This window comes from Benincasa hispida, chromosome 4, assembly GCF_009727055.1.
Source record: "Benincasa hispida cultivar B227 chromosome 4, ASM972705v1, whole genome shotgun sequence".
Taxonomy (NCBI): domain Eukaryota; kingdom Viridiplantae; phylum Streptophyta; class Magnoliopsida; order Cucurbitales; family Cucurbitaceae; genus Benincasa; species Benincasa hispida.
In genome coordinates, this window is record NC_052352.1 from 39,954,885 (window position 1) to 39,978,889 (window position 24,005).

Here is a 24,005-nt window from a genome sequence, read left to right on the forward strand (position 1 = left end):
ACCAAAGTCGAGGCCTTGCAAGGGAGCATATCCCACACATGCTCTTGTCCAAATCATCGCCAGGCCCATTTTGGGCCTAAGGGGAGATGCTTCGCCTCGACCAGGGTCGAGGTGGTCGAGGCTAGCCAAACATGAAATTGAGCATGTCCCTCAGTCCGATAGGTTATATAATTATCCTCTAAAGGTTATTTTGAAACCCTATCTAAACAACTTAAACCAATTATCTCTATAGATACATCATTACAATTTTATACGAGGCAACTTACGTCACACTCTCAAGCTCTCTAGCTTCTACACTCTTTCACTCTCTAACTTAAGCATCAGAGTGCGAGTGGTAAACACCACACCAGTTTGTAGGTTTTCTTTTTTGTAGGCCACGTTATTTTCCCTTTCAAATAAATTCACAGGTAGTATCACACGAAGATCATATACATTTTCTCTATCCAAAATTTGATATCTACCTATATTAAAGAGGATATGTCTTAAACGCTCTTTAAATGCGTTTTCTTTCCCTTTCTCTTGGAATATGAAAAGTTATTTTTAATAACTAGATGTAAGATGGAAAAAGACATTAAAAAAATTCTCTTGACCTAACTCTTATTGTTCACAGATTATATAGTTCACTTTAGCCCTAGAAAAAAAAGGTGCAACTTACAATAAAATTTTATGAAATACGTGATCGGAAAGATTACTTGAACATTTTAAAGTGTGAATTAAATTTTATTGCATCAAAATTTATGACTGTATCTATATTTTTATTTTTTATTTTATTTATTTATTACAACTATACAATCACAAAATTTCCCTATTTTAAATGTAAGTTTTCAATTCTTGGATAGGTTACAGAATTTAAAATGAAGTCGCAAGAAATTTAATATATATATATATATATATATATAGCATAGACCAATTGAACATTGTTAATGTTCAAGATTTTTTTAGACGACAATTGTAAGGATGAAGAATAAACCTCTTACTTCAAAAGAGGGAGTAAATGTTAATCAACACTAAACTAAACTTACTTTGGAAGCCATGCTTAAGTTGATAATTTAAATTAAAATCAAGCAAAATGAGCATGTATGCATAAATAGGAAAAAATAGAAAAAAAAATCATACTACCTCCACATACCCGATGTTTAAGAATGTTGTGAAGCTCGCGAAATAAAATAATATGGCATTTAGTGATGTGAAACGGTAGCTCGTAGTTATGTATGCATGAGGGTAACAATATATTGATTGCTCGAGTGTTGATTCCCCACACGATGTGACATTTCTCGTAAAGGGCGTCTTAGAAAAATCAGGAAGGAAGCCCCTTAGTCTCTTTGTAATTTTTTTAAAAAAAAAACTACGGATAAATAGATTAACCGACGAGTGATCTTAGCAGATTGCTTGAAGGAAAGCTCGAAGTTCAGCCTGGAGCGGTGCTCTTAATTTAGATAGGTTAGGGTGGGGTAGTCCAAAAGCCAGAAGTCGAAGGCCAATGACACTTCCCGAATGAGCATTCGGTACATGTATCAGTCAGTGGAATAAAGGCGAGAGGAGCTATAGTAGCTACATGAAACCAAATTGTTCTTTCTAGAATACTTGTTGGTGCTTGATCGATAGGGAGAGAAGCTTTGGCATAACACAATTCTTCTTGGAGGAGGGTTGGTTTGCTCGAGAGCCACTTTTCGGGAATAAAGAAAGCAATAGCCGAGAGAGTCGAGAGTGAGTCCTCATTGACCTGAGCAATTCGGAATTTGGCTATTTTCCCGTCCTGTTATAAAGCATAAGTTCAAAATTTGAGTAGTGATAGAAAGGAAGCAAGAACTCCAAGAGAGGGGCAACGATTCTCGTTTATATGGGGGTTGAATGGATCATCAAAAGAAGAATTTGGCCTAGCCATTATCCAACTGCTGTAATTCTTGCTAAGAAGAACACCCATGTTATGGCAATTCCACCTAGAAGCCCTTCTAGAAACAGATTCAATAGAACCGGTGGACTTCCTTGATATTAAGGTAGCAAAGCGGTGAGGATGCAGAGTCATCTCGTACACAACAAGTCAGGTTAAATGTTGAAATAGATTTCATAAGTAAGTTATATTATACTGGAGTGAGTTTCAATTCTGCCCATAGATTTTGAAAAAGTTTAATATTTACTATTAAACTTTGAAATCGTTTTATATATATGAAAGTTGACGTGGAAACTAATATGTGATATTATTTACAATCATACGTAAAGATTAAGATCGTTGTTACAATTTACTTAATTTTAAAGGACGTCATTAAAATTATTCATATTCTTTTTCTACATAGTAGTGGCAACACCAATAATTTAAGTGAATATTGTTGTAAATAGAATCGTATGCATTCATATTCAATGGGAAAATTTAAAAAAGAAAATTATCCAAAAACATTTTTTGAAACAATTTTCAAAGTTAAATTGTAGAATTGAAACTCTTTAAAATCCATTGGCATATTTAAAACCTATATACAAAAATTTAGTGTAATATGTATAATCCATAAAACATAAAAGAAAAAAAAAACAAAATATCACTAATTCGAATAAAATATAAATAACATCCATTTTAACTGGTAAAAAAGATCCTAAAATATGTATTTATTATTTTAAATAATTGATTTAATTTTTTTGTTTTTATAATTTTTTAAAATATCCATCGATACCTTTCTTTTTCTTTTTTTTAGAAATATCCATCGACACCAATATTTCTTTTGACATTTTCATAGAATTAAGGCTTCAACATTTAAAATTTTACTAAATTACCAATAAACTACACAATATAAATTTGGGATATTTTACCTCTAACTGAAGCTACGTCGTGAGGGCTTTATAGAATAATTTCTTAAAAGAAGACAAAAACATCCTTGACAAAATACACATTTATTAAAGAAATGGCAAAGCTAGTTAAATTAAAGAGGATTTTGAAAAATAGAAAAATAATAAAAATTATTTATATAAAATATCAAAATTTTAATTTTATTTGATAGAGATTGATAGAAGTCTAAGTGATAAAAATTGGAAGAAGTCTGTCACTAACAGAAGTCTTATCAACGATAGAAATTGAAAAAAATGATCATTGATAAACGTGTTTCTTTTTTCTATTTTTTAAATAGTTTGAAATTTTTTTCCAAAGAGAAAAATTTCCTAAATTTAAATGTGGAGGTGAAGAACCAATAAAAATTAATAATAATAATTATTTTTTAAGAAAAAAAAAATGTAAAGCCCAAATCAGCTAACGACTGCACCAAAATAAAGTCATCGTCATATTTTTAAATTTAAAAAACATGAAATAAAAAGGCAGTTTCCAATTCCAAGTCTCGATAATATAACATGCACACTGCCCCCCCACTCCCCATCTTCTTTCTCTCTCACATTTTATTTCCCTTACACCGAAGCTTCAGCCAAGCAGCCATTGAAGCACTTCCACAAAGCTTCACAAATTACCCTCAACTTTCATCCACATGCCATGGCTTCCATTATCGACGACCTTCAACCTCCTCGGAGTTAGTTAGCCTCTCGACTTTGCTCCGATAACACTGGCTCTGTTACGATTCCGGCACTGAAGCGGCCACCGCCGGCGATATCTCTCATTCCGGTGGAGGGAGGTTGTTTCCATGGTGAGTTACAGTCTACAAGCTACAGAGCATTTGATGGTGATCATTAATTGCTTTTGATTGATTTGAGGCAGTTTTTTCCGGTGTGGGGTTGCTTTTGGATTATATATATTTATATTCTTTCCGTTCACATGCTGTATTGAGTCCGGTTTAAGTTTCCGTTTCCATTTTCCTCCACCATTGAGATTTTTTTCACATGCATTTTGTCTCTGAAGGTGGTGGGTAAATATCTTTTATCCGCCATTGAAGCAAAGCAACCACTGGGACTAACTTCAGAGAAGCTACATTTCTTAACGTTATTTGTTTTCAATTTCAAGGTCAAGCTATTTTTCAGAGCTCTGATGGAAGGGGTAATCCATCTATTTGTTGAACGATGGCTATTGTATGTTATAGCTATGTGTTTAAGCTTAATAATGGGTGGTTCATTAGTCGTTTCTCTATCTCCTGATGGAGAAGTGCTTCTTTCCCTCATTGCTGCTACTGGTCCTGTAACATCGTCTTCTTCTGTTCTTGCTTCTTGGAATCCATCTAGTCAAAACCCTTGTGCTTGGGAAGGAATCACTTGTTCTCCTCAGAACAGAGTCATTTCACTATCTCTCCCTAAAACATTCCTAAACCTCTCGTTTTTGCCTCCTGAGTTGTCTTCTCTCTCTTCTCTGCAACTTCTTAATCTATCATCCACTAATGTCTCTGGTCCAATCCCTTCTTCTTTTGGCCTACTTACCCATCTTCGCTTGTTGGACCTTTCTTCCAACAATCTCTATGGCCCTATTCCTTCTCAGCTTGGTTCTCTCTCTTCACTTCAATTCCTTTTCCTTAATTCCAATAGACTGTCTGGTAAGATTCCTCCTCAGCTTGCTAACCTGACTTCTCTGCAAAGTCTTTGCCTCCAAGACAATCAGTTTAATGGCTCCATACCGTCGCAGTTTGGTTCTTTGCTGTCCCTCCAAGAGTTTCGAATAGGAGGGAATCCATATCTTTCTGGAGATATTCCCCCACAAATAGGGTTGCTTACTAATCTCACTACATTTGGGGCAGCGGCTACTGCCTTATCTGGGGCTATACCGTCTACATTTGGGAACCTAATCAACCTCCAAACTTTGTCACTCTATGATACTGAGATGTCTGGTTCTATACCTCCTGAGTTGGGACTTTGTTCTGAGCTAAGGGATTTGTATTTACACATGAACAAGCTCACGGGTAATATTCCTCCTCAGCTTGGTAGGTTGCAGAAGCTTACTAGTTTGTTTCTATGGGGTAATGCTCTATCAGGGGCGATACCATCCGAAATTTCGAATTGTTCAGCTCTTGTTGTTTTTGATGCTTCAGAGAATGATCTTTCTGGTGAAATCCCAAGTGATTTGGGGAAGTTAGTCGTTCTCGAACAGTTTCATATATCTGACAATTCAATCTCAGGTTCGATACCTTGGCAGTTGGGCAACTGCACAAGCTTAACTGCTCTTCAGCTTGATAATAACCAATTATCAGGTGTAATTCCATCACAACTTGGCAATTTGAAATCCCTGCAAAGTTTTTTCTTATGGGGCAATTCTGTATCAGGAACCGTACCATCTTCCTTTGGCAATTGCACTGAGTTGTATGCCCTTGATCTTTCAAGAAACAAGCTCACTGGGATTATCCCAGAAGAAATTTTCAGCTTGAAGAAGTTGAGCAAGCTATTGCTCCTTGGAAATTCTTTATCTGGTGGGTTGCCTCGAAGTGTTGCAAATTGTCAATCATTGGTGAGGTTGAGGCTTGGGGAAAACCAGCTTTCAGGCCAGATTCCAAAGGAGGTAGGCCAGTTGCAAAATCTTGTCTTTCTTGACTTGTATATGAATCATTTTTCGGGTGGTCTTCCGTCTGAGATTGCTAATATTACAGTTCTTGAGCTACTTGATGTGCATAATAATTATATAACTGGGGAAATTCCTCCCCAGCTTGGAGAATTGGTGAACTTGGAGCAGCTTGATCTCAGTCGTAACAGCTTCACTGGTGAAATTCCTCAGAGTTTTGGAAACTTCAGTTATTTAAATAAGCTTATTCTCAATAATAATCTACTGACAGGGTCAATCCCAAAGTCTATTAAGAACCTGGAGAAACTAACTCTACTTGATTTGAGTTGCAACAGTCTCTCTGGCAAGATACCTCCAGAAATTGGTTACATGAAGAGTTTGTCTATCAGTCTGGACTTGAGCTCAAATGGGATAAGTGGAGAAATTCCTGAGACAATGTCCAGTTTGACACAGTTACAATCACTTGATCTTTCCCACAACATGCTTTATGGAAATATTAAACTGTTGGGTCTCTTGCCTAGTCTCACGTCCCTTAATATCTCTTACAACAATTTCTCAGGTCCCATGCCTGTAACACCATTTTTTAGAACCCTATCAGAAGATGCATATTATCAAAACCTGAATCTTTGTGAATCACTTGATGGGTTTACTTGTTCCTCAAGTTCAATGCATAGAAACGGGTTGAAGTCTGCAAAAGCTGCTGCTTTAATCTCCATCATTCTTGCTGCAGTCATCATTATACTTTTTGCTTTGTGGATGCTAGTTACACGAAATCGTAAGTACATGGAAGAGAAACATTCTGGGACATTGTCCTCTTCATCGGCTGCTGAGGATTTCTCTTATCCATGGACCTTCATCCCGTTTCAGAAGCTCAACTTTACCATAGATAACATCTTGGAATCCATGAAAGATGAAAATATAATTGGAAAAGGTTGTTCTGGGGTTGTTTACAAAGCAGATATGCCCAATGGTGAATTAGTTGCTGTGAAGAAACTATGGAAAACAAAGCAAGACGAAGAAGCAGTTGACTCGTGTGCGGCAGAAATTCAAATTCTCGGGCATATTCGACATCGTAACATTGTGAAGCTCATAGGTTATTGTTCCAATAGAAGTGTCAAACTACTTCTCTACAACTACATTTCAAATGGTAATCTGCAACAACTCTTGCAAGGAAACAGAAATCTGGACTGGGAGACAAGGTATAAGATTGCGGTTGGGACGGCACAGGGTCTGGCTTATCTTCATCATGATTGTGTGCCTGCAATTCTTCATAGAGATGTCAAGTGCAATAACATACTTCTAGACTCGAAGTTTGAAGCTTATCTAGCAGATTTTGGCCTGGCAAAGTTGATGAACACTCCAAATTATCACCATGCAATTTCAAGAGTAGCCGGGTCATACGGTTATATCGCCCCAGGTAGATTTCCTTCCCAACTTTTCATTTCACAAATTCATAAAGATTCTATGTATAAATAATATGCAAAATGTGATCTTTCCTTAGAATTTCCTCCCCTCATACTAAGAACTCAAAGATATTAACAGTCACGCTCTATGTTTATATAATCTGCCAAATGTGATCTCTTATATAAACTGCAAAATGTGATCTTTCCTTGGATTTTCCCCCCCTTCATATTAACAACTCGATAGTCTTCAACATGTGAACATATTTTATCAAGCCTTTCAACATTACAATATTTTTACATCATAAATAATTGAAGATTTATCTCTGCATCTGTCAGAATTTCATATATAATGAGTCTGATCATCTTTTATGAATTTGTTTCTAAAATTTCTCAAACTCAATGCAGAATACGGATATGCCATGAACATAACCGAGAAGAGTGATGTCTATAGCTATGGAGTTGTTTTACTAGAGATACTAAGTGGTCGTAGTGCAATTGAGACACAAGTTGGAGATGGCCTTCACATTGTTGAGTGGGTGAAGAAGAAGATGGCAAGCTTCGAACCCGCCGTGACGATACTCGATGCAAAGCTCCAGGGTTTACCAGATCAGATGGTGCAAGAAATGCTTCAAACACTTGGAATAGCAATGTTTTGTGTGAACTCTTCTCCAGCAGAAAGGCCAACAATGAAGGAAGTGGTAGCATTATTGATGGAGGTGAAGAGTCCTCCAGAAGAATGGGGAAAAACCTCCCAACCTCTAATAAAGCAGTCCTCAAATTTAAGTTGAAATAATTCTTTCTTTTCCACAAGAAAATTGGGATAAGGAACAAGGGAAATGATTGAGATGGAGATCTTTGTAGCATCAGATTGAACTTTGCAATTTTGTACAGTTTTTGTTTCATGGAAGAGATTTCATAATTCTGAACCCTACACTTCAGTTAGCTAAAAATCAATTCATTTTTGCAACTTACTTCCCCTGCATTGCATTCCGCCATTTTCAAAATTCTTACCATATTTGAAAATAATCTTTAGGTCAATGGCAAAAGTTTGTCCTTGTTAAACAACTTTTCACAAGTTATAGGTTAAAATTCTATGAAAAATTGTAAGAAATGACGCCTGAAAACTAGCATGCATTTTGAAAATTCATTAATTTTTCTTTGTCCATCTCAGATGAGATTGATCACTAGAATTAGTTAAAAAAAAATTTAAATTTTTCTAACTTGATTGTTTTGGACCTTCTCGGTGTTAGTACTATTCAAGATTTCACCAAGAAAGCTCAAAACAATCAAAAATTAAATTTATTAAAAAAAGTTATTTTCTTACGTAAATTTTGATGTCGATCTCGTGCGAAATGGAGAGAAAAACTATTGTAACAAGTTTTATAAAAATGGGAGGTTGTTTCTGTCAATTTTTCGAACCCATCTTGATCTTATATTTTGATATGTTTTATTTTAGTTGAATTTTCACATATTAAAAAAAAAAACTATGCTTTTAGTAAATCTCGAAACTGGTTCTGGTTGTTGGTAAGAAGTTGTTATTATTATTATTCTTTTTATCAAACTCTGCAAAATATCAACAATAATATCCATTCAACAATATTTATAGAGAAAAAGGTGAGACCTTTTTTTTTTCTTTTGAAAAAATCATCCCAAACTAAATTTAGAAACTAATTTTTAAGATTTATTAAAAAAATATATAATAATACACCAGTATTAAATTTTCATCGACATGTCGATATTTTCATTTTTTTCATAGATTCGAAATCGATGATATTTCCATTATATCATATAAAAACGCATGATACATAGTATATAAGCAATAAAATATCACTAAAATAGATATAGTATAAATAATAGACTTATTATTAATTTAATTTTTTTTTTTGACTCTTTTGTTTTATATAATTTTTTTAGAAATATTTATCAACATCAACATTTCATCGATATTTTCATAAAATTAAGACCTCGATATTTTTTTTTTTTTTTTTTTTTGAAATCAACCTTTTAAACCTTGCAACAAAAACTAAAATAGAATAAACTCCCTTCCAAAACCCCATACCAAAATGCTACTTTAATTAATTTTTTTTTAAAAATTATTATTATCATCAAACCCCAATTTGCAAAGTTGAAATTGAGTCAGAATGTGAGCAGCACCTTGGCATTTGTTCTTCCAAATTTCCCAACATATGTAGTGTAAGTAAAGATAGGCCATTGTCTTGCAGTGAAAAAGCATAGAGACAGTGGAGGGCACATGTCTTAGGAGACAAATCTTGTCACCTCTTCACAAGCCATAACCTGATATTCAGCAACCAAGTCAAAAAAAAAAAAAAAAAAACATTCAAACCCCATCATTCATGTTCTGTTTCATGCTTTTTGGTCAACTTACACATTCATTTTATTCCTTTAAACTTTTGATTCCTCAACTTCTTCATTTTCCATTTCAGCCCATCCATCATCAAAATATCAAGTTTAATCTTTTTATTGAATTCTAAATTTAATTCATGTTTAAACGATGTTATATTATCTTACAATTTACACGAATGAAGCACGGTATTGAAGACATTGCAACATATGTCGGAAAGACCTATGTCGATTGTGTACGAATAAAATATGAGTCTAAATTTAGGGTAAGAAAGGGTATAACTAATGGATATATTTACTCTTTTGAGAACCGACATAACTCATATAAAATCAAGACCAAACAATATTCGAACTAAACCGGTTCGAACTTCTCCTAGAGTAATTTCCGGTGCGAAATGAAAATTTAGAGGATATAGTTAAGTAATTCAAAGGATACATATAAATATTTGAAAGAATTCGATTCATTTTAATAATAAACAAAAAAAAAAAGGATTAATTATGTATTAAAATTGCATCGCGATTACAGAAACCAAACAAAAATTTTGTGATCCAAAGAACATGATAGAAGTTAGATGATCAAAATTGATTGAAATCACAAATAAAAAGTTCAGAGTTAAAAAAAACATATTAGAATTTTGGGAAATTTTTATAAATGACCCAAAAATTGGGTCAAAAATGTCAAATGACCCAGTTTTTTAAAGGAAAAAAAATACCAAATGACCCTTTGTCAACGTCAAATTCGAATGAAATTACCAAAATATACTTGTGCACACGGGAAAAAGAATCTCGCTCTTGCTCTCCCTCTCGCTGATGATCCTTTTGCGAACATCCATAGAACAATGTGATGTGAATTCAACCATTGAACCATTGCATGTATCCAACGGACCAATTACAAGAAGCAAGACAAAGAAGATTCAAGAGGCATTCACACTACATCTTCGAAAGCTAACAAATTCACAAGAATCGACAAATAATTTTGAAACCAAATTTTTGTATTATCTTAGTTCAATGAGTCCAAAAGAGAATGACATGAAGATGACACATGAAAAGTCCTACAGTTTGGAAGATGATACGGTGGTCAAAAAAAGTGTGCAAATTTTGTGAAGAAAATGTTGTTAAGTGTGCAATACATGGGAAAACATGATGTCAAATTCTGTCAAACGTGAGAATTAAGCTTGCCACCTTCTAGATGAGATATTTAAGACAATTTGAAGACTTTCTACATTTTTAATTTTGCATTTTGACTTATAATTCAGTATGCAATTAAGTTTCAAATTCATGTATGTTATTTTCTACAATTTGCAATTAATTGTATTTAAATGACTTTTGAGTTTCTTGGTCTATCCACGACCATTTGACCTATAAAATGGCTTGTAATGCTCTTGAAAACTCATATTATCGATATTAAAAAGCTTGTGCTTATTCAACCCTTTGGTGTTGTCTTTTCTTTCAAATCTTGCTTTAGATTTGATGTTTAAATCAATTCATTGGTTTGTCTTGATCGAGCTAATTTTGGAGTGAGTTGTCTTAGGATCTAAGAATGACCATCATAGGTTCTAAGTTAGATCCAAGCTAGCTTTCTTTGTGAGTGTTTGCAAGGATCCTAAAAGGATATCTAGCTTTGCATCCAACAAACATCGCAGGCGCTTAACATTTGGTATCAGAGTATTTGGTCATCGTTCTTGGCCGACTCTAGAGGTGTTGAATCTTTACTTTATTTCAATTTATTTTCATTTCAATTTTCTTTTCCTCCAAAGCAATTACTTACATATTGTAATACAAGACATACTACAACTTGTTGAAATCTTCTTCAAATCTACTCTTGGATCATAAAAAAAATAAATAACAAAACAAAAAAGAAAAAAATTCGGTAACAAAAAAAATAGCAAAAAAAAAAAAAATCAAAGAGCCAAGGCACATGAAAGTTCTTGTAATTAGTTTGAACAAAAAAAAAATCCATATTTATTTTTGAGTTGTTGATCCTAAGTTTGGGTTACTTTAGTCTTAGTATGTGAGAGTATCATTTTGACTTGTGTTTCATCAAACTTTTAGTGAGATTGCATCAAAAATTTAAGCCAACCCATACATCTTTGATCTAGTACCAAAAGTCTACCCTTGAGTGATAAACATGAGTTTCTGTGAGTGAAATTGGTGAGAAGTGTAGTAAGGTCCTTTTATTACTAACTTTAAAATGTCACAGGGTGAAGAAGTACCACAAATACAAGATACTAATATGGCTATTCTTCAAGCCATTCAAGGCATGATAGAAACAATGAGGGAAGATAGGCTAGAAAGGAGGGTACAACAACAAAGAAAATAACAACCTTACAAGAAGATGAGGGAGTGATTAATTTAGTTGAACAAGAAAGACAAGTTGGAGGAAGAGGAAACATGAGAGGACAAAGAAGAAATAATTTTATGCAATCTAGAAGAGGTGAAAGAATCCATGAAGATAGGGATAGTAAAGTCAAGCTCAAAATTTCACCACAATGAATTGCCTTCTTCCCCCCTCTTGCCCGTCTTGCTCACATCGGTCTCACTCTCGCCAGTTTCACTATTCCTTTCTTCACTCACAAAATCGCTCCTCTCTCGCTCTCACTCTTGTTCACCGGAGTTGGTCGCGTCAAAGCTACTCGTATGAACTTGTCATGCCAAAGAAGAAGATGCACAGAGGAGAAGTCGAAGAAGAAGAAGACGCAGCGAAAGAATAAAAGGGAGGGAGAAAGGAAGAGGAAAAAGAAAAAACTCAGCAACGTGAAGAAGAATGTGTTCCTTAAGTACTCGCAGTGCTACATCCCTGTCTCGCATTTGTTGGTCCAAAGTCGCATTCGTAGTGCAATCATCCCCATAGTAAATCAACACTAGAGGTTGACGTCCATACACAATCTGAAAAGGAGAAAAGCCAGTGGAAGCATTATACGTAGTGTTATACCAGTATTCCGCCCAATGCAACCAGTTAATCCATTCTTTAGGACGCTCCCCACAGAAGCACCTCAAGTACATTTCCACGCTGCGGTTGACCACCTCTATCTGACCATCCGACCGAGGATGATATGTTGTGCTGCGATGGAGCTTGGTACCCGACAGTCGGAACAACTCCTGCCAGAAGTGGCTCACAAACACCTTGTCTCGATCCGAGACAATTGACTTCGGTACCCCGTGCAGCTTTACCATTTCTCTGCAAAATACATCTGCTACAATGCCAACATTCAGAGGGTGTTTTAAAGGCAAGAAATGAGCATACTTGCTCAATCTATCGACTACCACTAAAATCACATCATACCCCTTGGCCTTAGATAATCCTTCAATGAAATCCATCGATATGTCAGCCCATACAACATTAGGAATAGGGAATGGCATTAATAACCCTGCTGGTGACAAGGCCATCGATTTATTTTTCTAGCAAACCATACACTCTTCCACATACTTCTTAACGACTCTTTTCATTCCTTCCCAATACAGCTCTCTGGATATTCTCTTATATGTCCTCAGGAATCCCGAGTGGCCACCAAACACAAAGTCATGATACGTATGCAAGATTGTAGGTATCAAAGACGAGGTACAGGAAAGTACTAACCTCACTTTATACTTCAGCACGCCTTGATGGAGAGAAAATCTTGTACTCTACCCTCTTTCCTCAGTACTCGACCTTTAATTCTTTGTAACCGGTCATCTTGCTCTACTTCCTTCTGAATTACAACCATATCAATTAACGTAGGGGCCGATCGCTGAGCCAAATGAGCGTCCATCTCCACTTTGGATAGTGCATCTGCGACACCATTCTCCAATCCCCGACGATAGATTACTTCAAAACCATAACCAAGCAATTTAGCTACCCATTTCTGATGTTACAGTTGTATCGTCCTCTGCTCAAGTAAAAATTTCAATGCTTTCTGATCTGTTTTGATGACAAATCGTCTTCCTAATAAATAAGGACACCATCTCTGCACGGCAATGACAACGACTAACAATTCCCTTTCATATACCGACTTCGCACGGTCTCTCAAAGACAGATATGGCTATAAAAGCGATCAAACGTCTCTGTTGCACTAGTACCGCGCCTATGCCATACCCCGAAGCATTGGTCTCTACCTCAAAGAGTATGCTGAAATCAGGTAACGCCAACACTGGTAATGTCATCATGGCAGTTTTGAGCTTCTCAAAAGCGTAATGAGCATCCTCTGTCCACTGAAAAGTCTCTCCTTTCAAAATTTGTGTCAAAGCAGCCGCTATACTGCCATAGTTTTGTACTAACCTCTGGTAATAGCCAGACAATCCTAAGAACCCCCGCACCTCCTTCATTGTCTTAGGCACCGACCACTCCAACACTGCCCGTACCTTCTCCGAATTGACCTCCACCCCTTGTTTGAAATGATATGCCCCAAATATTCCACTTTGTCTTTTGCAAACTAACACTTCTTCTTATTAGCATAGAGTCCATGTTCCCTTAATACCGATAATACCACTTCTAAATGTTGCAAATGCTCTTCTAGATTTCCACTATACACAAGTATATCATCAAAGAATACTAACACAAAATGGCGTAAATAAGGCTTGAATATATTATTCATTAGTGCTTGAAAGATGGAAGTCGCATTAGTTAAACCGAAAGGCATTACCAGAAATTCATAATGCCCTTCATGTATCCGGAAGGCCGTCTTTTAACATCCCACGCATTCTTCTTTATTTGATGATAGCCTGACTTCAAACCCAGCTTAGAGAAGAGAGCAGCTCCATTTAACTCATCAAAAAGTTCTTCCACCACAGGAATTGAAAATTTATCTTGAATGGTGGCAGTGTTGAGAACACGATAATCCACACAAAATCTCCATCCTCCATCTTTTTTTCTAACCAGTAGAACAGGACTCTAGAGTAGGGACTGGTGCTTGGTCTAATAATGCCCGAATCCAACATTTCTTCGACCAATTTCTCCATCTCAGCCTTCTGATGATATGCATATCTGTATGGACGAACATTTATTGGACTGATTCCTTCCTTCAAGTGGATGTGATGCTTTATACTCCGACAAGGGGGCAACTCCACTGGCCATTCAAATATGTCCTGAAACTGGTTTAACAAGACTGATAGAGATTCGAGTATTGAATCGGCTTCCTCGCTTCCCCCATGCTCTGCCGTAGACTCACCTTTACTTATCATTCTACATTCGACCGGGAATCCTTGATCTTCAGTCTCCCATGTTTTCACCATACATTTCAGACTGATTCTTGCCTTCGTCAGACTTGGATCCCCTTGCAGAGTAATCTTTCGACTCTCATGAACAAATGTCATTGTTAGATTCCGCCAATCTACCTCTGTTTTCCTCAAAGAAAATAGCCATTGCATCCCCAAAATCATGTCAACACTTTCTAACTCTAACGACAGGAAGCTATCATTCACCCTTCAATCTCCCAGCCTAATTTCCACATTTTTGCATACACCCTTACCTTGCACTGCGATTCCCGACCCCAAAACTACTCCACAATTTTTCGTTTCTGTGATTTTCAACTGCAGAAGATTCGCTAATCCTTCTTATATGAAGTTATGAGTAGCTCCACAGTCAACCAGTATCACCACCGGTTCTCCTTTGACCTTCCCTTTAATCTTCATTGTTCGAGGGTTCGTCAATCCCACAACCGAATTCACAGAAAGTTCGGCAATCGGTGATATTTCTTCATTCAACGTTAACATATTCAATTCCAGTGTCTCTTCTCTTATTTCATCTTCTTTGCGCAACTCCAATTCTTCACCAGACGCATGCACAACAAGTAATCTCAGTTCTTTCAACCCGCGCCCTTCGCACTGATGCCCAACAGTATGCTTTTCATCGCACCAGAAAAAAGTCCTTTCTCTCTCTTCGACTAGAATTCAGCATCAGTTAACCTTCTCGCAAGAATTTCTCTCCAGTTATCGTTATTCGACACTCCTCGTAAGGTGATTTTCCTCATTGAAAACGACTCTTGGGACTTCCCTCCCTCTTTCGGTTCACTACCACCTCCCATTTTACTCATATTTTCCATATTGAATTTCGAAGAGTTCGAGTTTTGGATCTTACCTCTGTACGTTCGTGCCCGACCCGTTTCGACTTGCGCATTTTCTCTATCTTCAACACGCTGAGCCAACGACATCATTTGCACTAACCCAAACAAATCCCAACATTCAACCTCAGCTTTTATCCACGGCGCCAAACCGTTCATGAATGTCTCCTCTAATATTTCATTCTGTAGATGTGGCAATGACGCTACCAATTTATCAAACAGATTTCGATATACTTCTACAGTAGTTTCTTGTTTAATAGCTAAGAATCTTCCACAAATCGATCTCTCTTTTAGAGATCGGAATTGTACGAACATCCTTTTCTTCAAATCTTCCCAATCTTTGACGGCTGTCTACCTTCCTTCGACCGGTACCAGTCTAACGCGGTACCGTCGAAACTCACAACCGCCATCGTTATCTTCTCAGATTCAGTCAGTTTATGAATTTGAAAATAACAATCTGCTCTGAATAGCCACACATCTGGATCACTTCTACTGAACACCGACATCTCTACTTTCTTGAATTTACTTCGATCGCAAGTCACTTCTTCACTGGTTGCTTTCACTTAACTATTCGTTCCGTACACATTATTGGCATTCGATCCTTCTGCCTCATCTGTCACTTTCGCCTTTCCCTTCGCCATTTCCGTAACATAGGAAATGAGCATCTGTTGATGTTTCTCTGCTTGCTATCCCAATCGTTCAATGCTCTTTGTTAACGATGCCAAATTCTCCTCTATGGTTGGCAATTTTTTCATCTCGACTCTGAGTCTAGAGATCTCCTGGTCTAGTAATTCCAACTGTTCCTCAAAACGTTTCTAAGCCATGTCTGTCCAAGTGGTTGCTCTGATACCAATTTGTTAGGAAACTGATCTTTTAAAAGGTATCTATTGATTAAACGAGTTGACACAATCGCACCAAATAACAGCTAAACGATGAACTTGCTCTTCACTAAACGATGAGTGTCAATCAACAACTATACGCTTACTATTGTTACATGATCGCTTACAAACACTAAATGATCGTTTACAAACTCTACACGAACACTTACAAACTCTAGATGATCGTCCGCTAACTCTACACGATCTCTTACAAACACTACGCGATCGCTTACCAACACTACACGATCACTTAATAGATGAAGTAGGCGATGAGCGACACTCCTCGACTGATTCTGCACGATAGATTTCCCCGAACTCTCACCCTCGAGAGCTCACTTCCCTTACTCAAGATATTTAATCTTCTCTCCTTCTCTTTCGGTTTCTTTCTTCTTTTAAACCCCAACTTCTCCCAACAGAATTGAAAGTAGTTTAACTGTGGTCCCCAACCTCTTTAACCAACTCAACCACCAATTGCATTATAATTGGAGACCTATTAGAAAGGAAGCGGAAAAAAAAAAAAAAAAAAAAAAAGAAAGAAATGACAATATTGTAATTTTACGTGATCAAGACATCAACAAATGATCATTTGGCACTTTTTTCAAAATTTGGGTCATTTGCCATTTTAGGCCTTTGAAATAATTCTTTTTGCAATTTTCCCTAGAATGAGAATATAAAGATAAACATCAAATATGGAAGATCAGAGGATTCCAAACTCTCTGAAAGCAATGAAAAATGTACCACGAAAGTAAAAAGATGCAACATAGATATTGGACAGTCTTGTAATCTTAAGGAATGCCCTTCAGAATCATCCTATTAAAGGTTAAAGCAGCAATAATGTTCACTGCTAAAAGTTCTATACAACATTTGGAACCAGCACTGTTACATCATCAACCTTTTCCAACCATGTGCGGCTTGAGAAAGAGTCATCATAAAATGCATCTCCTACGAAAAGGTACTTTTCCTTTCCCCCCTTTTGAATGGTTGAGGATTAGAGGGAGTTCCACTGCATCAATCACATCAAGTAACAGAGCATCTATAGCTGCAAGTCTGTAAATCTTTGAGGATCTTTTCACTCAATCATTTTAGAACTTAAAACTTCAAAAATCACTAGAGAATAATTAATATTAATAAGTTCCCAATCATACCTAATTAACAACTTCATAAAGTTCGTAATCTATAAAGAATTATAGATAAAATTCACCTCATTTATAATAAAGTTCGTAACAACTTCGAGGAAACAATTTTTCTTCGAGTTCAACATGTTCATTGAAGGATTTGGATTTCGAGGAAACCATCACCTGAAAGAAGTTCCAACATTTCTTATAGCAGTGGGTATCACCCTATTAATCCAGCATCTAGAACATAAGCTCAAGCTATCAACCAAGAAATCAAATCGTTCTATTCGAAGAGATGTATAAAGGATGCACAACTCCAAAGTTCTAAGTCAATATATGTTTTTTTTCCTCCCTCTCTGATGAAGTTGGGCATCTAGCAGCCATTTCATCATTTTTTTTTTTCAGAAATGACATTTTATTGAGTGAGGAAGTAAAAGGAAAAATAGTATTTTCTGCAAAGGCCAAAGGTGCCGATAAAAAACTAACTTTGTTTTAGAACTTCAAATTTTGAGAATGTTACTGTTTTTCAGGCACGGATAAATCTAATGCCCATGCATTCCAACCCCATCAAGCTAAGAAAAAGGCCAAAATCAAAATAGCAAGCATAAAATTATAAATCAGAGGAGTATACAATTCAATTTGTGCAAAAGTTGGTGTAATAATTTCTAAAAGAAATAGTTGGTGCAATTGGTAGCCCACACCGATTATCATCACTAATTTTATTTTCACCATTTCTGGAGTACAACTTAAGCTTCAGAAAGTAACAACAAAAAACAAAGGAGAGGGATAAAAACAAGTCAGGCTTCCCTAGTAACAAGTCACTCTGCTCATCTATGCAAGGGAATTGAGAGTAAAAGAAGCACATGACATGACCTAGAAAAATATCAGCAAAATCTTTGAGAAGGCATGAAATCAGAAAATAAATTTGAGGTACCTATGAGAGGTACGTCAATTTGAAATATTTAACAGAAAATTAAGAAGTTATATATCAAGGTCTATTATCCCGTTGAAAGTAATAACTTCTAAATATGTTCCCATTAACCTCTCCCCAAAATTTTCCACTGAGAGATTCAGCAGCCAGTGCAAGCTACACTTTATGATGGTAAGTCGTCGAGGAATGTTTGGGTTATCCTAAAGACATTCAGTTTTCAAGTTCAATGAATATCTCCTAGTTTTCTTTCCTACATACAGATGAATTTATGATCTCCATCAGTTTCATGCATAGTCCTCCCTGTAGGTCCATAAGCACTCTTCTTTTGCTTGGGAATCAACTAAATCACTTTGTATGGTCCTTCAAAAAGACTGTCCCAAGCTGTTAGAAAATTGGGGAACCAACGTTTGTGCCTAAAGTTGTAATAGACCAACTGATCTACAAGCTCTTCAATTTCTTTGAACAGATAATGAAATTGGTGGATGGATTTCCAACTTGGAAAGAGGATCCAATTATATGGTGTTCAATTAGCCAATTAGGAATAACAAATATTGATCATCGAACCTTTATTCCTCAAAGGTGTTTTAAGACTATTCTAAACCCTCTTGTAGAAAGATACCAAAGGAAAGTATCAGTCTCTTGTCTTTCACAAGAAGTCTAGGGCAGATAAGGCAGGGCTGACATGTGGAGGATTTTGATGACAGTGGTATTAGCTGAATCTTTCTAGAATCTTTAATTTATGTACAAGTCCAGATGACACTTGTCTGCCTTGCAGCAAAGTAATTCAGACAATCCGGCAGCTGGGGAATTAGTGCGTCCCACTTTTTCAGAGGATACGGTCTTCCTTGACCCTTACAATGAAGAGTCAAATATGCATTTTAGGATTCAGGTTATTTTAGAACTTTGAGAGATACAAGTACATAACATAACTAAAAACATGTCATTTTTCTAAAATCCAAGTGATCGAAACATGCTTCTTCACTCCACATTTGGAGTGAAAACTCTAAAGTCTAAACATATCATATCACTGTATGCAAGTTATCTACTCGCATGTAGTTAGTGGCGAAACTCATATGCACTAGCACTATCAAGTAGTTAGTGGGCAAAATTTGTAGTAGTATGTTAGGTATTTAAGCACCTTGGAGAACTGCACCCCAAAAGCTAGTTATTGGGGGTGGGAGAGCCAAGCCACTTGAGTACCACATTAGTCATCCGTTCTAACCAATGTGGGACAAAGGCATCCCATACTACCTTGGTTCCTAACAATACGCCATCCCCAGAAAGCCGACGTCCCGGCAGTTACTCTAGCAATACTTCACTCGACCACACCCGGTCAAAACCCTCTGCCAGCTCCACTTCAGAACGTCGACAACCGGTTCTGATACCATTATCAAGTACTTAAGCACCTTGGAGAACCACACCAGTGGGAGAGTCAAGCCACTCAAGTGCCACATTAGTCATCCCATTCTAACCAATGTGAGACAGGCATCCCATAATACCTTGGTTCCCAACATAATATCGTTGACTGTTGTCATGTTGTGCACGTGAACAATCTCCAACTTTGAGTTATTTATAAAGATTTGGTTCTTTTTATAGGCAAACCAAAATTAAAGCAATCTTGCAACAGCAAGATGTGCAGCTAAGAATAATCAACCATCACTCCCTAAAACTAATAAAATGCTGTTATTAAGATGATAACAGAAAGTTGAATCTTATTCCTGTCTTTACTCTCGCTTGGAGTTAAATATATAAATATTCCCTCTATGTGGACTTGATTTAGTTTGCATAGGAATCTAGACACTGGTTACAAAAATTGCAGCAAAGGCAGATTAATTTCAGACTATTTACTTCATTTATGACTAAACCTCAGCCTTGCATTAAAAAGTTCTGTATCTTTAACACAAAAGCAAAATTGGATCGCCAATCACACCAGATTCCATAGAACTCACAAGTACAGATTTCAAGCAAATGAACCATATTTCAGAAACATGCGGCCTCAAACTCTTCTTTTTTTTTTTTTTGTCCCCAACACATCGCAAGTAACCATACAGACACACACACAGCACCACCACACGCATAGGCACTTGCACATACATTCACACCGGCCTAAACACACCTGCTTGCGCGCGCGCGCACGCATACGTACATAACTCAAAACTCTTCTTCTTTTCTACCAACAAACAGATCACAAACAATCAAATATACACAGACAGCACAGTGTGCACGCGCACACACAACCACTTGCACATGCATACATACACACCTGCCCACGCATACATACATATATACCTGCTCACGCCCAAGCACACAGCTTTTTCCTGAAGAACCACCACTCACTATAGAGATTTCATTCCACAATTAAATCCCAAATAAGAAACTAGTCATTTCAAAGATAATACATGCGATAGGACATTTCTATGTAGCCCCAAAGACCGAACTGAACTGAGATGTATATAGATATACTGCTTTCGTGGGTTAGTTCAGTTATCAATTACAAAACGATCGACGAGACTCACGATCACCAAACCATTTAGAATGAATGTCAAATTGGAAAAAATGAAGTACATTTTTTTTCCTTTCTGGCGGCAACATATTTTCTCAAGGAAGAAACAACTAAATAAGTTCCTACACGCCGTTCAAAACCCTAGAGCTGTGTTATTAACGCCAGACTTGCTATCCCAGTCACAAGCAGCAATCAGGTAAGAACGTGAATGGGAATTTGATATGTTGAAAATTGGGAAGAATAAAATAAAATACATGAACCTCAATTACTCGTCAAGCTGTTTAAGCTCAGCCTTCAGCTGCTCAATCTTAAGTCCCATCGACCTCTGCAACGCCTTCCTTTCGCTCTCGGGCAACTTCGCCAGAAGCCCCTCGTACATTTCCAAAACTTCTTTCACAGCATCCCGAGCACACTCGGCCTCTTCATCAAAATACACGGTCTCTTTAGACTCCATAGCTGACTCTATTTCTTCCCTAGCTTCGGCAAACTTGAGATTGATCCTGTCCACCTCTCTAACCTGATCGAATTCGGGCTCCGATGTCCCCGAACCACCACTGTAGCTCCGATTCGAACTCATTAGATACGAAAAATGGAGATCATCAGCCCGCGATTCGTTAGGAAACTCGGATTTTGGCTTCACAGTGAAGTCCTGAATTCGCCGAAAGCTACAGGAAGATGAAGAAATTGAAGCCTGAGATTTCCCAACAAGCAATCTGTAGAATGGAAGGCGTAAACGAGGGTTCATTTTTAGCGATTTTTCGATATTCGGAACTGAGCTTAATGGAATGAATTACCACCCTTCAGTTCAGTGAGAGAACGAACTAATGAAGCATAAAAAAGGCTAGAAGCCTCGGTTCAGCGTTATAAGGGTTTTACACGTAAGACATAACTCAACCAATAAGACAAAAAACTTGGATGCTCACCACCTATCTTAATAGGTCTCAAGAGATCCAATAAAATTTATGGAAAGAATTGAATTGGATTAATTTTAATTTTGGATCTTGAGTTAAAATTTTTATGCTTTTTCTTATTCAGTGGGTTCAGGTTGTACTTTTAAAAATTCGAATTGATCCAACCCAACTCAAATTTCTAATGTTATTAAAAATATATATTATAATTCATATATATTTTTATTTATGATATTTGTATCAAGTTTGTAGTAGATATCTTGAGTTCTGATATTTAACATTTGAGTTTTAATGAAATTTTGATTATTAGCATGTATTATACAAAAATTTAAGTATTTTAAGTTAATAAAAATAAAATAAATAAATAAATAACAGGAAAACCCAACCTAATCTAACCCAAATTATAAGGGTTGGGTTGGAGACAAGTTGCCAACTCAATCAACCCGAAATTTTGGTTTGGTCCAAAAAATCTTCAACTCAACCCACGTACATCCTATATGTGACAAAAATCCCCCAACCCAATCTACGTATACTCCTACATGTGATAAATAATTTTTCTTAAAGATATTTTATTTAATATTTTTTCTTTCTGAGTAAGAAAATGATGCACGTGATTAGATGTAACCTAGGTGGCATCTAATCATTATCTATCCTTCACGTGGTAGCATCTTTTGTTTGGGATACTTATTAAAATCACTTTTAATCACTTCTAAAAAAATCATTTTTAATTATTTAAAACTAATTTGAATTGTATAAAAAATATACTTAAAAAGAATAAAATTAAAGTGATTAAAAAATGTATTTTGGAATGATTTTAAACATGATAAAAGTGATTTTATTTATTTCAAAATAACTACCAAATATAAAGTTTTAAAGTTTTAAAATGAATAATATGTGGAATAAACTATGACCTCAAGATCAATAGTATAATTTTTATGCCAATTAAACTATGATCGTGTTGACAATTAATTCAAATTAAATGTCTCAAAATAATGAAACATTGAATTGGCCCATCAACTAAGGTAACGAGATGCTTTAAATTTTCTCTTTAGCCAAAGTGTGTATAGCTAAGTGGTAGTTAACATATACTATACTATCTCTCTGGAAGTACTCAAAAAAAATAAGTCCAAGAGATTAGGAGATATAGGAGAACGTGCATCCCAAAAGGAGGAGTTTGGTCGAACATCCAAACTGGTAAATATATACCCAATCGAGAAGTAATTGATCAACAATCGGTTTGTTAAAAAAAGGCATTATAAATTGTTTCAACCCTATAGGGCTTTAGTGGGTAAAAGGAGAGCCTCGACCATACTTCTTGTGTGCTTAGCTAAATTATGTACTCCTTATAATTAGGCATCAGAGTGTAACAGACCCTACAAAGGCTCGACTTTATTTCTCGTATGCTTAGTTAAGTTTGCACCCTCTATACTATGGGTTGACAAGAGAAATGGCAAAATTTAAAGTTTTATTTGGAAAAATGGCAAAAAGATTTTAAAATTATAAAAATAGAAAAACGAATTTAAATAATAGAACATACAACTTGGTAAATGACCAAACTACCCCAAAGACTAACAAATTGAGTATAAATAGACAATGTTACAAAAACAACTCCAAAACTGCAAATACACTCTATCTAAAACTTCTAAAAGCAAAAAGAAAAAAGAAATACAATCTCAACAAAAACTTTAAATAGCATGGTCAAAATCTTAGAAACCGTTCGAAAGTCTAAAAACTCGCCAATATGGGCCTCACGGAGAAACAATTGGCGATTGTTTCTTCGATGGACAACCATGATGGTGTGTCTGTGGTGCGATGGCCACCGCTGGTGGCATGCAGCTGCTTAGAAACCAGTCGAAAAGAGTTGAAGGTTCTAAAGAAAGTGATCCAAGATGCGACTGTGTTGAAGAGGGTATGCTAACATAGATTTTAAAGAAGAGTTTGTAGGGATGTTATGGCTACAAGCTTACTACAAATGGGAAATAGGAAAGTGAAATAAAAGAATGGGTAAGAAGAAGGTAAAGTAGAATTAGGATTATTTTTTTTTAAATATGTCGGGAAGACATTGCTTAAATTTTGTTTTCACAAAATTTATAAATATATTGAAACTTTGGAAATAAGGGTTAGGTTTTTTTTTAAAAAAAATGAAACAATATAAAACAAAATTGTTCAAAATAATAAATAGGTATATAAATAGGAATAATATACAAAAAAAAAAAAAAAATCAATATATTAACAACATGTATAAACAAATAATAAAACAAAATCTGATAATAAAAAATAGATTCAAATAGATATTGTTGGAGAAAAATTAGGAGAATCTATAATTTAAATATGGAAACATAAAAAATGTGCATTGTGTAAATGTAGATTAATTAATCTCATAACTTCATGTTACAATTACTATTTGTAAATGTAAATTAGTTAATTTTCAAAGCCTGTCGAGGGCAACCTGAAAATACGTTTA

At 36.0% G+C, this 24,005-nt stretch overlaps 2 protein-coding genes across 2 annotated transcripts; one reads left to right on the forward strand and one right to left on the reverse strand.

Annotated features, from left to right (window-relative positions):
- Window positions 1–3,309: 3,309 nt before the first annotated feature.
- LOC120075262 (probable LRR receptor-like serine/threonine-protein kinase At1g34110) lies at window positions 3,310–7,752 on the forward strand. Its single transcript, XM_039028479.1, has 2 exons — window positions 3,310–6,824; window positions 7,216–7,752. Exons 1-2 carry the CDS (start codon window positions 3,956–3,958, stop codon window positions 7,596–7,598), a joined length of 3,252 nt encoding a protein of 1,083 aa, XP_038884407.1. The 5' UTR covers window positions 3,310–3,955; the 3' UTR covers window positions 7,599–7,752.
- Window positions 7,753–16,801: 9,049 nt separating this feature from the next.
- On the reverse strand, window positions 16,802–21,476 carry LOC120076030. Its single transcript, XM_039029815.1, has 2 exons — window positions 20,894–21,476; window positions 16,802–17,382 (listed from the first exon to the last, which is right to left on the reverse strand). Exon 1 carries the CDS (start codon window positions 21,376–21,378, stop codon window positions 20,899–20,901), a length of 480 nt encoding a protein of 159 aa, XP_038885743.1. The 5' UTR covers window positions 21,379–21,476; the 3' UTR covers window positions 16,802–17,382; window positions 20,894–20,898.
- Between the last annotated feature and the right edge of the window lie 2,529 nt (window positions 21,477–24,005).

What these genes read in the sequence shown, in the direction of transcription:
- LOC120076030 (XM_039029815.1), bottom strand. Translation starts at nt 21,378, where the DNA reads ATGAACCCTCGTTTACGCCTTCCATTCTACAGATTGCTTGTTGGGAAA.
- LOC120075262 (XM_039028479.1), top strand. Translation starts at nt 3,956, where the DNA reads ATGGAAGGGGTAATCCATCTATTTGTTGAACGATGGCTATTGTATGTT. An exon ending in ATACGGTTATATCGCCCCAG is followed by an intron (nt 6,825 to 7,215) that starts GTAGATTTCCTT and finishes AACTCAATGCAG; the next exon opens with AATACGGATATGCCATGAAC.